Source organism: Ischnura elegans, chromosome 10 (genome assembly GCF_921293095.1).
Source record: "Ischnura elegans chromosome 10, ioIscEleg1.1, whole genome shotgun sequence".
In the NCBI taxonomy this organism is placed as follows: Eukaryota; Metazoa; Arthropoda; class Insecta; order Odonata; family Coenagrionidae; genus Ischnura; species Ischnura elegans.
Window position 1 is genome coordinate 98,631,056 of NC_060255.1, and position 16,600 is coordinate 98,647,655.

The following is a 16,600-nucleotide window of genomic DNA, read 5'->3' on the forward strand; positions in this document are numbered from 1 at the left end:
GGCAATGCTAGTATTAAATCAGAAATATGAACCGATCATGCACAGAGATGAATAATGTAATAGATAAGTTAGTTAGTTATTATGAATTAGTTGATGATAAATGCATTTGCTGCTCCTCAGACTCATGAGGAAAAGTGGTGGACCACTGACACACCAAGGACCTATTTTATAATGTCGTTTTAACACTAATTATAACATGATACAGCCTAGCTTAAGCAGCATTACTTAATCCAGAGATGGTGTACAGTTCTGGTCAGCTTCTGCATATGATAAAAATTCAACTAAGCAGAACTTACAGCAAAAAAAAGTTGAAGGTTGTGTCAACTAATGTTTAGAGCTAATTAGACGTTAAAAAACAGGTTCGTTGCGTGGATGTGAATTGGAAATGGCAACCCTTTCCCCTCAAGAAATGAGTCATTAAATTTGCCTCCTTTGTCTTCCTTCCTTTTATGAATCATATAACTTTATTCATGTGGTTGGAGTCATTGAAAAGTTTCTAAAAACTTGAGTGGTACACAAAAAAACTATGTATATTTGGGTACTTGAACTGACCACACATGCAATAGTATAGACATTGATATTTTCCTTAGGATACCCAACTCAGTTGACCAGCGTATCTTTAGAATTAAAAAAAAACTTCATAAGATGAAATTCTCTTCTTTGTGGAGATTTAGTTTACATGTCCACTATGAGGAATACGTTAACATTAATTTAATAGAGTAATTCTGAATGAAATTCACAGCGTAGGTTGCTCTGCAATGCTAAATTTTACGATTCCATGAATATTGGCCCTTCCTTGTACATGTATTACTTACGGACTTTTTCTGTTCTTAAACCTCTAATTAGATAATTTACCCCAATATAGCTCAAAAATCAAAATTCTCAACGGGTAGCAAGGAGACATATCTTGATATTATAAAATTAAAGCGTAAAGTTGCTGAAAGTATACTATGTACATGTTTGTCAACTCAAATTGGACATTGAAGAGGCAGGAAAAGAGGGTATACATTGCTCATTGCACTCACTCGACATCCTTTGGTGAGAGGATATCTTGCACAGAGAGCGGCTCGGCAAACGTTTGCCTCAAAGTGCGGAGGGTGTCGCAGTAGCAGCGTTCCGTGTCAATCAACTCCAGCAGAAGGTCTCTCCTCTGCTTCTCAACGTCTCCTTCCTCCAGCGAGCTCTCATCTAAAGAATTCCTAAAATCCAACTTGCCCTTATCATTCTGGACACTTCTCGTTGTGCTGGGTCCATCCGGTCTGTCGCCTGGCAAACACAAAATGCGATCTTTTATCAGAAAAAAAGCAATTTTGGACAAATTTAAGATTTTTTAGGCATTAATTCCAATTACTCCAAAAACAGCACCATGACCAAGTACATTAACAATGGTTTTTACAACCATTAACACTGGACGTACACTAACAACTGGGTCCTTATGCCTAAACCAAATTAAAAATATACATAAAAGGTGTTTTCTGTACATATTCTGGTCTTCTAAATTGCAAATCTAAATCCTGCCATACTCAATCAAAGAATCTTCCTGTTTTTACAAATATCTATCATGATTGGTTAATGAATGATGATAATTCTGAGATGCTATTGTTAGCGGACTGAATATTTTACTATAAGGCACATTACATGAACAAATGATGCCCTAAAGAATGCTTATAACCCACCTTAGTTCTAAACTTTTCAAACACTTTATTTCTTTTGTATTTATTTTATGTACCTAAACATTGGTTACATGTGACTCATTTCCACATATTGTTACTCTAAAGCTAGCCTAATTACAGGTTTAATGCCTTATAAAGCAATGTACTTCAATGAATATAAATAAAACTGTATGAGTAAGAATAAATATTTTGATATTGTTGTGTATATTTTTACACCCATGCCCTGAACAGCACTAATCTACTCTGATGGGACTTGAACATGTGAACTACGGTTTGGCCAATGAGGACTTTACCAAAGGTCACCAAAAGCGGGATTTTAGGTTCGGCTATTCATTATTCCTGATCCGGATTTTAACATGTAGGATGATACAGATAGGCCAAAGTTGAGCTCAACCTAGACAAACAAGGGAAGTCTGTCAAGCGTCACCGCCAGATCTCGTTCAAATTTTGAGAGGAAATGAATACACATGAGGTGTAGTTTTGGTTTCAGCCGCCAATGCTCACCACTTTTCGAGATATTATCGAAGGAAAGTACACAGGAAACGCCTTTATTGCAACTTAAATTTATGCAACCCGCAGCACAAAAAGCCCCTTAAACTTCGTTGCTAGGACGATGGGCACGGACGGTGTATTGTTGTTCTGTCAATTGCATAAATTTAGCCATTTCCTGGTACATTCCGTCGCTAATATCTCGAAAAGTATTGAGCGTTGGCGGCTGAAACAAAAACCACACCTCATGCGCATCCATTTTCTATTGCTTAGCAAAATTTGAACGAGATTTGGTGGCGACGCATGAGGAACTTCCCTTGTAAGCTGGAAACGATTGGGAAATATAAGTAAATGAGAAACGGTTCTCCATAAGATCTCCAGTGCTATCAACTACTCAATCTATCAACCAATCAATTTTCAATTGACCCACTAGTTTCGAAGTTAGCAGAGGTTTGCGTTGTTTACAACTACTCCGTTAATTTTAGTGGTATAAACAATTTGTTTTCGACAAACTGCTAATAATAGATGTGGCTTCTTTAATTAAAAATTTCAATTTATAAGAACGAAAACTACACGAATGCCAAGCGCTCAAAGTTGGGCAACTTGATTTTACGCGCAAAAAACGGGTACTTTTTTGAGAAAAAATTAAGTACAGGAAATACTATTGAGCCGAAGATATTTTCAAAGTACACGATACAACTAAGAAAAGAATCCTCTTTCGTATGCTTTTTGTAGCATTGAAATCGATTGCTTCGTTTAGACGCTAGAGCTCCTCAAACCCTGGTATCTTGCTTTTTTTTACAGACTGTAAATACAGAATTCTCTTAATAAATTCTCTTTTAAAGTACTCACCGATGCTCGTGAGCTGTGCGGAGAGCAATCGAGATGATTCCGTGTCGCTGTCTGCGTGCGCGAGGGGCTTGGCCTCCTGCTTCTTTGGACTCGTCGTCTGGTTGTCCAGCTCCAGGCCACACTGTCTGCCCAGCGAAGTAGACAACCCAAGGCTCTTGCTGATCGCCCGCGATAGGGAAGAATCGGAGTCGGGCGAGTCCCTGCGTCGCCGGCGCCTCTCCTCCCCCGGCGCCTCCCCAGGGCCCACCTCATCATCCTCCTCGCCCTGCTTAGGGCCCCTCTCCAGCAAGTGGGCCACGCCGGAGTCGCTGGAGGACGGGGCCCCGCTCGACGAAGAGTGCTCGGGCCTCGGGTCCTCGCCGCACCGACAGTGGACACTGCTCGTGTTGTTGCTGTGAAGGCGATCCCTGGAACAACAATGAAAAACAAACATTATAACAATGTGGAATAGCAATGAAACAAATATTATAAAAATATGGAACAATGAAATACGATTATTATAACAACATAGAACAACAATGAAACACGGTTATTATAACAGCATGAAACAACAATGAAACACGATTATTATAACAATATGGAACAGCAATGAAACACTAATATTAAATAAATATGGAACAACAAAGGAAAATGAAAATAACCACATGGAGGATTCCCCTGTGGATCATAGGCGGATCTAGGGGTGGCACAGGGGTACGTGCACCCCAAAACACTTAAAAATATGCAAGATTTTTAATACGGTCCCGTTATCATGGCGTTCGATTTGTATTGCGGGGTATCCTTGTGCCCCCCCTCCCCCAAGAACAAAATCCTGGATACGGCCTTGCTTGTGCCCTCCCCCCCAGAAAGAAATCCTGAATCCGCCCCTGCTGTGGATCCATCAAGTTGATTCCCTAATTAGAGAGACCATCTGTTCATTTAGCATGAAATCCAGATTCAAGCCAGAAGACCTTTACATTGGATCTTCAGACAAAAAAGAAAAACAAAACATCGTATCATACATAACAATACCACATATGAGCTGAGATGCTATGTGATGTGTCCATTGAAATGACAGCATCATTCCTTTGCGGCACTTTATGGAGGAAAGGAAGGAGGACTGATGATGTTATGTTAATTGAAGGATTGTCGATGGAATTGTAGGTAAAAAGACAGCCAATGGTTACGTTTCTATAGGGCTCAGATAAACGGTGGTGGGGTAGATGGAACAGATTTAAGAGTTCCGCCACAGAATAAGGATTTACTTACTCTGAGGTTCCGCGTTTTACGGAAATGGACATGGAGGAGAACTTCAGAAGATTGCCATTGGGCCTGAAGCGGCCATTCATTATTCGGTGGAAAAATCTGAGGTCACTAATTGCGCACTGAATTTGGAAGGAAGCTATTTCAAGTTAGGAGAGAGGATCAAAAGTACGAAAGAGATCACCAAGGGTGGGGTTACGATATTTTACAATGTTGACGAAGAAGTTAAGGAGTCTATTGCGTGATTTGAGACTAACAGTGGTTACATTCTCATGGAGAATGTCGATATGTGCTCAAGATAGCTAAATAATATCCCATCCACGAAAAGGTTCAAGCAATCGACTCTGCCGTGAAAGTGCTAATTGGAAATATTGCAATAGAAAATTAAGTTGTTATAAAAAACGTTTTATCGGCGAATTAAAATTAATCAAATATATTTTCAATAAACCTTACAGAGGATCTAAATAAATGACTTCATATACTACGAAAAACGTTGCACATGAAGCAATTTATTATGATTTTTCCCTTATAATTTCATTTTAATTGATGTTAAGTATAAATTGAGAGTTATAGTAGAACAGGCGTCCAACGTCTTCCGTTGTATATGAAACAATATTTTTGGATACTCCGACAAGCACACCCAACTCGATATCTATGGGGATCACATTCATCCCACATGGGTAGGTAAGCTAAAAGTGTTCAAGCTGGAAAATTAGAGCAAAGATACGATTCCTAGCATAAATTCGACCAAGGTTGCTGCTTTATAATAAAAATTACTAAGCGTTGATTGCAAAAATAGCTATAAGACTTTTAAAAATCCATTTCTACCCATTATAGTCTTCTGGTAAAGAAAAATATTGCTGCATAGAGGTATGAATTTTTTTTACCAATACAAAACAATGGTGTACCATTCATTTTTCAATTACGAGACAAATTCGTTGCAGTGCGAAGTTACTTATAGCCTTTTATTTTGTCACAAATTAATCCATTACTTCCTCTGACAGAAACGTGAGTGACTGGCGAAGAAAAGAACATTAAATATGTGTTTGTCCATGGAAGAAGTCATGAACGATGGCCTGTCCATTGAACTTCTTGGAGTGTGGCTCAGAATACATTTTTGTATCGTTTTTTCTGGGTCTCCACGAGCATTTGTAAATCTTTGTAAAATTTCATCCAAAACCTTCCTTGCAAGATAGCGCAACGCAAGACGGAATTCTCACGGCTGTTCGTGTGATTTCGACGTCCTTCGTGTTCCGCGCGGCGGCAAGAAAAGACACTCGTCAAGCCGAAATCCGCATTGCGTAAGTACGACTTCCCGGCCGAATCAAAGGATTATATTTGAGGGCGGGAGTTGCCCAGGAGACCACACAAACAACGACAACAATATGCAGCGGTGCCAGCTCATCACTTTCACCGAACACATTCGCTTTTAAAGGAATGTGTTGCACTATTTTGGGAAACAATGGTAAAAAAATATTTGAGGTAAAAGCACTGTAAATTAAAAGATCTTACCACTTATTACATTCATAAATATCATTAAAAATAACATTTTAAGCGTCTTATTTCAATTTACGCCCTAACGAAGGGTCGCCGTCTTTTTCAGTCATTGATGGGTGTAAAACTTTCCGACAGTCCCTGCTGGCATCGTAAGCTTTGATCACATTCAAAAATTACTTCGTGCGATTGTGCCAAAGTATGATTGAAAAGTTTCGTCGCCATGCTTTTGTAGTCGTTGTCATGCTGACAACAACAAACATTCACATAACTCATGTCATGTAAACAGTACATGTAACATCGAAGCACATTTTTGCTCCTTCAATCTCGATTCCAAAACATATCTACTTTGACAGCATACATTACCCACAAGATTCAACAAAACCAACACTGCACGATTTTAAGCAAGGCAGAATTTGCAATAACGAAAGGCAAACAAATGACACATGTTCAAGGCATACGTATTTATAATTAGACTAGACAAGTGCACACAATTTTACGCTAGATAAGCAGGCATGGAGATAGTGTTCCCATAAAGTGAACGCTTAGTGAAAGGAATATAATTCCACTTCGAGAATACCAAGGAGACATTCTAGCGGCAATAAGGCACTGTTTTACACTCAACATCCTGCGAAAGACTATTTCTTTCGAACATTCACTCACGACGTAACAAGAATATTCTTGCCTCACGCTAAATGAAATTCAGGTCAAAATATTTCCAAAGCAACTTGTCTGAATATACGATAACTGCCAGATATAAACAAGTCAAATGCTATGGAACTCTTCCCAAGGAAGGAGATTTCTACTTTTAAGAGTCCAATTTCAGCCTGCATTGACTATTGAAGAAAACAAACTATGAAAATTGGTCACGCGAAATATTTCCAAATTTTTATTAACTTGTCCGGATACACAGTAACTGCGATAAATAAAGAAGGCACAGGTTCGGACCTCTTTTTCAGTACGAAAATGTCTCCTTTTGAAAGTAAAATTAGTGATAAAATTACTCTGTAACGGAAATAAATTATGTGTATCAAACACGTAAAATATTTCTCGAAATAAATATTTTCAAAGTAAAACGTTATTGTACTTTTCCACACGGTTTAATTAATACGACCGGTTTCGTCGCAGAGGCGACATCATCAGGTACATAATCCGTTAAAATAACAGTTATTTTGTTATTATAACGGATTATGTACCTGATGATGTCGCCTCTGCGACGAAACCGGTCGTATTAATTAAACCGTGTGGAAAAGTACAATAACGTTTTATTATTAAGAATGGATTTTCACAAAGTAAAGCCAGAAACAATCAAGTTTATTTTCAAAGTAACTTTTCTGAGCATATGATAATTGCCAAACGTGGAGAAGTAACATAACAGGACATCTTCTCAAGCAAAAAAAAATTCTCCCTTTAAAATTACTCATAGCCTGGATTGACTCTACTACAATAAACAATGAAAATCAATCACGCATTATATCCTCAAATAATAAAAAATAGAATGTATTTAATTTTTATAGAATTTTTATATCTTCCAGCCCTCTCAATATATTTTCAGACTATTTCTTGGTACTTAGGTACGTTATTTTAAAAAATGTGATTAGAGAACATGCACGTCTCTCTCAACGACTCAGTACTCTACCGTTCCACCATCGAGACTTTGATTCAATGAGTTGTTCAAAGGTCTCTCTCTAAATGTACGGAAAAAATTGGTCTCTATATGGTTACCATGGAAACACTCTCTCATTCTATCCCTCAATTTTATTTATCACGAAACAGTTTCACCAGAAAAGCTATGTACCCATTTTCAGAAAATTTTATTTTTCCCCACAGGGTCCTTTGTTGTTGGTTTATATATTGTTTAAGCATAATGTGCTATTTCATGTTTTTTAATGTTTCAATGTAACTTGGCTATGCTGCTGTACGTTAACGTCTTAAATACATAAATAAAAAACTCTGACCATAATAAGTCTTCGCCTAAAGGCTTTGATAATGGAACAATAAATTCCCGTAGTGGTGGCCTTGACGTGTTTTTTTTTATTTAAATTTTAATCTTAAGCAATATCCAATACGGGGTGGAATGGGACCTTCAACACGTAGTCCCATTAGACATTTCCTCTGAGATGTTATGAAGTGGGAGATAGAATAGACAACGTCGCTGGGTCGTGAGGGATATTATTGCGTCACCACGACCTCACGATCCAACAGCAGCGTGACCGAGGCGCCCTCGAAGCCGACGGAGAATAGCACGAGGAGGAAATCACCCGGAGAGGAGAACAGTTAGCTTCGTTTGCATAACTTCGATTGCATGGCGAGAAAGGCCGAAGAATTCCCCAGACAGACAACGCGTCCCCAAGGATTCCCACACCTATTGACTCATTACGCATAGCCAAACATTACCTTACAAGGAGAAAATTTGACACTTAAACTCAAACTTTGCACGCATTACATAGGCAGAATGAAAATGATCGTCATAAAAGATTGATAATTTGCTTTCGTAGTACAAAATTACTTTTGTTACTCAAATTGGTGTACCGGAAGTAAACTAATTGTACGCAATAAATGAAAACCTGAGCGCAAGAACCAGATAGTGATCTAGCCCCTTCACCCGAAGACATTGTTATTTTCAACAATAAGTTGCAAATAAGTTCAGCAGACATTGTTGAAAACCTACGTTCTGCGTTGATTCTACACTCTGCGTGCAAGAACCATTGTTCTTTTTCTCTTTTTTCTCAATTTGGTAATTACCTTTGGTTTGGTTTACCTTTCGTTAATACCTTTGGTTATTATCTGCTTTTTGCACTCGTGTTTTCAATTATATTTTCTACAAACTATATATTTGAATTATCAAAAGTTATGAATATGCTAATCATTGTTCTCATGAGTCCTGTACGTAAATAACTTTGTCCCGTGCGTAATAAGCATTCAAAAATTCCAGTTGAATAGCCTAAATATTTTGGGGTTTATCACGGTCCCAGTCGGTCTTAATTTCCCAATTAAACTATAGTGAGGTGTAAGGCGGTCTTCAACTGAGCTCAGTTTTATTTTAAAATTGCCGTGAATCAACTTTTGGTTGACATATCCTGTACGAAATATGGTAATATAAATACAGGGCTATCATTAGAGAACGGTGGGGTTTCGGTAATAGGGTGGTTTCCTATTTTTTTTATTGCCTAAATCGAAAGATTATTACTCCTGGAGTACGTATTTCACACTTTTAGATTTTTAAATGACGATATCTATTTTTCGCGATTAAATGAAAAGTAAATTTTCAAGCGCGCGAAAACGCGACGGGTAAGTATGAATGCCGGGAAAACTCCGTGTGTCGTCGTTCTGGTTCCCGCTGCCGCAAGTGAGGTGACCTTGGGGCGAAGCTTTGAGCGCTGATACGACGCAGGATGCTAGCAGGTAGCAGAGTACCCTGCTAGCTGGTAACGCTTGGCTTAAATAAGGATTATTTATACCTTATAAAACGAAGAAAGCTTTCCGACCTTAGCCAGTTTTAATAAGACATGTTTCCCCGAGCTCTGTGCCTCATGCATGAATTGCTAATCTCAGACGATGTAAAACTCCTATGTACTCATATAGAAACTAGGTCCCTGTGACGTCACGCGGAGTGGCATCGCATGGGCGCCAATCTGGCCTTTTTCAAATGAGGATAAAAATTGACAATTGCCATTCGTCTAAACCGGTATTTCTCATACCAAATAATTTGTATATTATGAATACACTAATGGTGGGTAACGAATCGCAATCAATGCCTTTCGTTTTCTTTGATGAAGGAAACTACCCTATTACAGCAGTGCATAATGTTTTTATATTTGAAGTTACTCTTCTTTTTTGTTGCATGAATTAAGGCTAGACACCATTTTTGAAAGGGTATTCATAAAATGTTTTAGTTGCATAAAAGTTACATCTGTTTCATGTAGTTTTACTCTAAGCTGTTTTTCTTTAATTGAATTGTCTACGTTTTCCCTACGTAAACATTCAAGCATAAACTTATGCTGTCAACCAAATATATCTGTTTATTCCTTTTGTTCCGAACCCTACCTCATGCGAGTGGCTATGCAAAATCATAAAATTTGGTGGGGGGAGGGGGGCTCAAGTGATTAGGGGAGCTCAATGGAGGGGTGAATATAGCGTAACTTTGGCTAAATCCGGCCCTGTCTCGATAGCTAAAGCATTAAGAGGACATATCTTTCAGAATGACGCGAGTACATCATCAGGGATCAAATCAGAAACATTTATGCATAATTTTCGGTTTTCCATTGAAATTTTACAAAATTCCAGGTCAATATATGATACGTGATTACTGCGATAGATAAGTATTTTAAAACACCCACAATTACTTCAATACTTTAAAATGATATTCTATTTCTTTTATTTACAAGGAAGAGGAATAGGTTAGTTTAAACAAATTGTATTTTAAATTTAAATTCATAGAATGCAAGCCAAGAAGCTTCTTCGACCTCATAAGCAGACGTTGAAGTCACCTGGCAATCTATCCTTTGTGTTTATGAATCTTTCTTGAGTCAAGATAGCTAGACATTTCGATTCTGTCGTCTTACGTCTGACATTCCACGTTTCAATGCGGCTGTAAAAAATTCTACTAATATACTGCACTTACAATTACTACAAACACATTTTAGGCCAGAAAAAGGGACGTTGAACTGGAAAAAAATTACGTTAAATATATTTGAACTAAAATATTTTAAAATCCCAGGTTTAAGAAAAAATTCGTGAATAATCCATGTATAATTCCAGGGACTAAAAATTAACGCAAAATCCCCGATTTTCCCGGTCGCTGGACACTCTGATCATCTTGGAACCTCACTACCTTTCTAGGTCAAACAGTAACTACAAGATGGAATATATTTTTCCGAATAGATAGGTATTGGAATTGAGTTTTCCCCCAAGCAATACAGGATGACTTTAGTAGATGTAATGTGGGGTGTATATTAGGGCGGATCGAAAAAATCGATTTTTTTCAAATCCATCTGGCCCAATGAAAAAAAGTTGTGGGACCGATCAAAAATAAGGCCTGAAAAATTTGAGACCTGTACGTGAACCCCTGACCCTCGCTCAAATGCAATTTAGGGGGGGAGGGTCAAAATTCGAAAAATATAATATTTTATGGTCATTTCCTATAGATGTCGCCGAGTTACTGCCCTTCTAGGGCTGAAATTTCGTGCATTTTGACGTATCTGCCACCGTTTAGCCACAAAATGCCTAATTTGAGTCCGCGTCCGCGAAGAAAATATTCCAACTCCCACGCAGCGTCGCGGATACCAGAGCCGCAGGCCGATCCCTTCCCCTCCACGCTCGCTTCTCCCCCTCCCACGCCTCTAACACAGCAAACTTCATCCCGCGCATGCTGCTAGGAGGTCGTTTATCTTTCATAATATAAATCAGAAGATGGTAGACGGTAAAAAACGATGCGTAGTGAGACGACTTATCCCTTCTTTGGCGCCTCGTCGGCGTTAAACAAATCGATGTTACCAACTTTTAGAGAAGTGATGAAATAATTTTAGACCTGCGCGCGCAGGAAAGGAGACTACGGTCTTGAAGACGCCTCTCGAGTGGCTATGAAGGTTTGGGAACTTAGGTTATGCAGTTCTATTCCGGTATTTTCCGACAGCTGTGACTAAATGGATGAATAAGGGTGAAGGCCGCCGGCGTACCCTCCCCGCTCCCCACTCAAACGCCCCAGATGCAGCAAAATTCACACCAAGTGCGTTTTTCTTCGTTAGTCTTGCTAATATTTGACTTATCAGCATCGTCCAGTGAGGAACAATCACGAAGGAATTATTCAATTAGCTGCTTTCCAGTCTGTATTTCTTATGTTATTGTCATTCCTTGTCTTTTGCTGCTGTCAACAAAGTTTTGGTAAATTCTTTCGCGAATCTCTCGTCTGTAGGTAAAATAAAAGGAATATTGAAATTGAAATTTGAACTTTCATCAATAGATTTTTAAATTCCACAGTGCTAAGCTCGGATACAGCCGAAGGAACCGGAGTCTCTCTCCAATATATCATCAGCGGGTAGTACTTTACCTCGATATTAAAATCCAGCAATTAAAAAATATCTCGGATTGGTCGCCAAACGCATCCTTGCGGAAACGCATATTGGGTCCCTAGATTACCCTCCCAACGTTTATGTCGCAAATCCAAGTCAACATAGTGCAATTAGCAAATAGACCACTGTAAGGGATGAAATACGATTTGATGCTTTCCCGGCGAATGATGTTGGTAAACTCTTTTTGGGGTTCAACAAAATTTATCTCTTAGGATGAGCCCCCAGTCAGAGCTTGAAATGTTGGCCATTATGGAAAAATTAACCCGGTGGGAATCCCGAGAAGAGTCTACCCACACTGCAAGGGATGTTGGAATTATGCTTATAGCAAAGGGATGATGCCTCCTTTTTGGGCGGTACTCGCTTGGTACCATCATAATCAAATCCTTTTTAATTCTGTGTATCTAATTTTCACTCGGAAAGGAATCGATAATCGCAGATTTTATAACTTTTACTAATCCTCCGACGGAGGAGGCAAACCTCCAAAAGTGGGACCCTGTTTCTTCAACTAACACCACACATTCCCCTATAAACTTGTATTGATAAGTCCTCTTCCCTTTTTTCATCAGACAAGACAAATCTTTCATTACAATAAAATGAGACCCTTTGATGACACCTCTCTTTTCTTATTCACAGTAATTAGCATCTTTTTCTGTCTACGTAAGTAATTCCGGCACACTAGCTTTGATATATCTTACGAATTTATGACTTTTACGTCAGCTAAAGTTGCGGGAACGATCATTGCTGTTGCTTGGTTCTTGCATATACCTCTATCACAGGTGGCAGACGAATTTTCCCCGAAGAAGTTCCAATTTGAGGTTATAGTCCTCAATGTTTATTTCATGAGGAAAGTAGAGATACAAATCGGCTAATTTCTCGCCATTTTAATTTTCTTCGGATGAATTGATGAAGAAAACTTTTGATACTATTTTCCCGTGCAAGATTTGACGATGATGACTCAACGCTCGCCTACGATTCCCTTTTTTCCTAAGTTGTCGAGTTTCTTTAGGGTTCAATCCAGCAGTCATCATCTTTCTATTCGTCAGATTGTCTCTCAAAATACTTCTCATTGGGGGAACCTTATGCTCCTCCATGCACTTACACACAAAAATATCGCATAATTTAAAATGTTCCTTTAAAATTGTTTGAGTCTTATACTTCAATAAAACCCTACTTTTGGCCTATTAGTAGTATTAGATTTTCCGTAAGTTTTAGTACTTCCTGTGGTACCGCTAAATCTATTTAGTCACATTCATAATGGAAGAGAAGCGCGTCACCATAGTTCGCACACCTTCATAGCCACTCGAGAGGCGTCTTCAAGACCGTAGTCTCCTTTCCTGCAGGCGCAGGTCTAAAATTATTTCATCACTTCTCTAAAAGTTGGTAACATCGATTTGTTTAACGCCGACGAGGCGCCAAAGAAGGGATAAGTCGTCTCACTACGCATCGTTTTTTACCGTCTACCATCTTCTGATTTATATTATGAAAGATAAACGACCTCCTAGCAGCATGCGCGGGATGAAGTTTGCTGTGTTAGAGGCGTGGGAGGGGGAGAAGCGAGCGTGGAGGGGAAGGGATCGGCCTGCGGCTCTGGTATCCGCGACGCTGCGTGGGAGTTGGAATATTTTCTTCGCGGACGCGGACTCAAATTAGGCATTTTGTGGCTAAACGGTGGCAGATACGTCAAAATGCACGAAATTTCAGCCCTAGAAGGGCAGTAACTCGGCGACATCTATAGGAAATGACCATAAAATATTATATTTTTCGAATTTTGACCCTCCCCCCCCTAAATTGCATTTGAGCGAGGGTCAGGGGTTCACGTACAGGTCTCAAATTTTTCAGGCCTTATTTTTGATCGGTCCCACAACTTTTTTTCATTGGGCCAGATGGATTTGAAAAAAATCGATTTTTGCGATCCGCCCTAATGTATATCTCAAATGCAATCCTTCTAGTCCGTTCTTCTCTTTAGTGAACGGCTGGTGCTCTAACATCCCCCGCCATACACCTATTAAGGCGGGTTGCGTTGTAGTACAAAATAAGCCGATCCTTAAACACCAAGCACGACCGAAATCTACAATAATAGGCGGATCTAGGGGGGGGGGGGCAGGGGGGCACGTGCATTCCTCCATTGCGTTCGTTTTGTATTACAAGATTTCCTTGTGCCCCCGCAGAACAAAATCCTGGATACGGCCTTGCTTGTGCCCCCCCAGAAATAAATCCTGGATCCGCCCCTGTCTACAATGGCCCAACATGACCGCATCAACGACGAAATCACGTAATAATGGCGTGGCGTGATTATTGGAGCGACGCCATCGGCAGGCGATGGAAACAATGGGGATGGGATGAGGAAACGACGACGCTTCACGCAAACTTAGACAAACAAATGGCGAATGATCGCCGAGACGATTCTTTTTTGTTAAGTTTTTCGGCGCAAAGGAGGGCGCGAGGGTCGGGTACGGTTCCTGTCTGATGGCCAACAGGAATGGGATCGATCACCAAACATTTTTTTTATTGTCGGTTGAGTTACACTTTGGAAAATTCTTTATTAAATTCTTTTCCTCTCTCGAGAGAGTGGCAGATCAGCAACACTGGAGTGACCGCGACGAAGGCGAGTAGGTTCCCCGCTGTATGTACTCTTATATTACCAATATTTCAACGGAAGATTCTCCACTCAATCCAGACTCCACGTGAAAATAATCTTACATCAGGGCTATGAAACGTAAATATATATTCGCAACGGTTTGATGCATAGGAGGATCCAGGGGGGGGCACGGGCCCCCCAAGACCCTTAAAAATATGCTAGATTTTTAATACATTATCATTTCGTTCGTTTTGCATAACAAGGTATCCTTGTGCCCCCCCCCCCCCCTGAACAAAATCCTGGATACGGCCTTGCTTGTGCCCCTCCCAGAAAGAAATCCTGGATCCGCCCCTGGCACCACTTCAGCAGCCTTTCAGCGTTATTCCTAGCGAATGCTAGGAATGCTAACAATATTAACAATACAAAGCAAATACTAACAATGAATGGATCGCTCTTTCCTCACGCGGAAATTTTTGAAAACCGATTAAAAATCGAGCGAAGTGGTAACAATGAATCAAGTTTCAATGAGCCGAACTGGAGTCTCCTCCGTGGTAGTTCCCATGGCAACAGCCATGCGCGATCAACAGAAGCGAGTTTGTTTTCTATTCGTGAAGAGGAAGGAAGCAAGCAGTGCGGGTAATTGTCTTCGTCTTGTCTTGTCTCACGGCTAATAGCACCACCAAGTTTCTCCCGCGTACTTCCGGGATTTCATCGACGGCCATTTCCATTGAGACTCGCGCCAGAACAATCTCTAAATCGCATCGAAGGCCCTCAAACGCTACACTACGGTGACGTAAACGACTGCAGAACAAGAGGTGAACCGCAAGCATTTTCATTGCAACCCTTCTGGAAAAAAAACTTGACAACCTCGCAGGGCTATTCTCAGTACCATGGCATTGCCTGAAATCAGTTGAATCCATGGTCGGTATTCCATTAACATGGTGGAAACTTACTAAGGGCCATTTGAATTATGTTTGGTTTTTGTCAGCCGGAGTAAAATGCAGCCATTACCCTACCTTAGGAATATCTGATATTTACAGAAAAGGAAAAGAGTTTAGGATAACTTTAAGTTAAAACCACGACCAAGGAGGTATTCTGTAATTCTTATTTTTATACTAGATATCATTTCACAAAATACACTGTATAAATCAAACAATTTATCTTTAATTTCTGTTAAATACCTTTCATGTTCAAATATTTATTTATAAGTTTTATAATTACTTATAAGTCATTGAAAAAATAAATGCTTCGAAATGACATGCTTAAAATGTAAATTAGGGCCAAAAATCTTTTTGGCTGATTCTTTTGTCGAGTATTTGAAAAAATTTCCAGCAATCTGATACGACCGTAGTGCCGTTGCCATGTAAATAAACGTGATTAGACAGTACTTTCAGCACTTATTTGGTAATAACAAACAAAATGGGACGGTCACGAGCCATAATTTCTTTTTTGTCATGATTCATGACGGTGTTATGACTGTTATTTCCATACATGTGAAGATGACAAACATATTCTAGAGATAAACAACAACTTTCGTATGCTGAGACCATTATCGCCTAAAAAACTTTAACAAATCAGGATTTTCAAACGTAATTTTTCGAAATATTATTCAGTTAAGCCTATTTTTTATTATTAAGTTAAGCCTATTGGCCGTAACAGATGGAATACGATTATAAGGGTATATTTTTAAACTTTTCACGAAAATGAAATATTTTAGTTTACATACAACCTCCTTCAGCCGGGATACTATATATCCACATGTCGTGTGTGCCTTAGTATCCGGAAACCAACGACAGAGAAAGTTGTGTGATTTCATTACTTCTTTTGTCTTTCATCGAATGGAATGGGACCGACTACATAGTGGATGCCCTTTGAAGCTTCATTCATTGTTGCCACACCAAATTTAATTAAACATCTCAAGAATAAATGGCTTAGCACAATGTTGGGGAAGCCCCGTTCCGTGCCGTGGAAACTTGATTTATGTGGCAACCTTGTGCGCATATTTTAATGGGTTTCCAGAAATGTCCGCAGCATGGCGATGAGTGCATAGCGATCCATATATTCTTGATATTTGCAGTTGACTATTTACATTCGCGAGGCATAGCATTAAGAATTTATGAATTCGATACATTTTCTCAGGTCGACAATGAATTTCAGTTAACAGCTAATTAAGGAAGTTAATCGAGATTTATATTTTTTGT

At 39.4% G+C, this 16,600-nt stretch overlaps 1 protein-coding gene across 1 annotated transcript in view; it reads right to left on the reverse strand.

Annotated features, from left to right (window-relative positions):
• LOC124166619 overlaps positions 1 to 16,600 on the reverse strand; it is a 198,850-nt gene that overhangs the window by 25,718 nt on the left and 156,532 nt on the right. Inside the window, exons 4-5 of the mRNA XM_046544228.1 lie at positions 3,015 to 3,421; positions 1,026 to 1,266 (exon numbers count right to left, since the gene is read on the reverse strand). Coding sequence (XP_046400184.1) covers positions 1,026 to 1,266; positions 3,015 to 3,421 — 648 coding nt within the window. The remainder of the gene's footprint in view (positions 1 to 1,025; positions 1,267 to 3,014; positions 3,422 to 16,600) is intronic.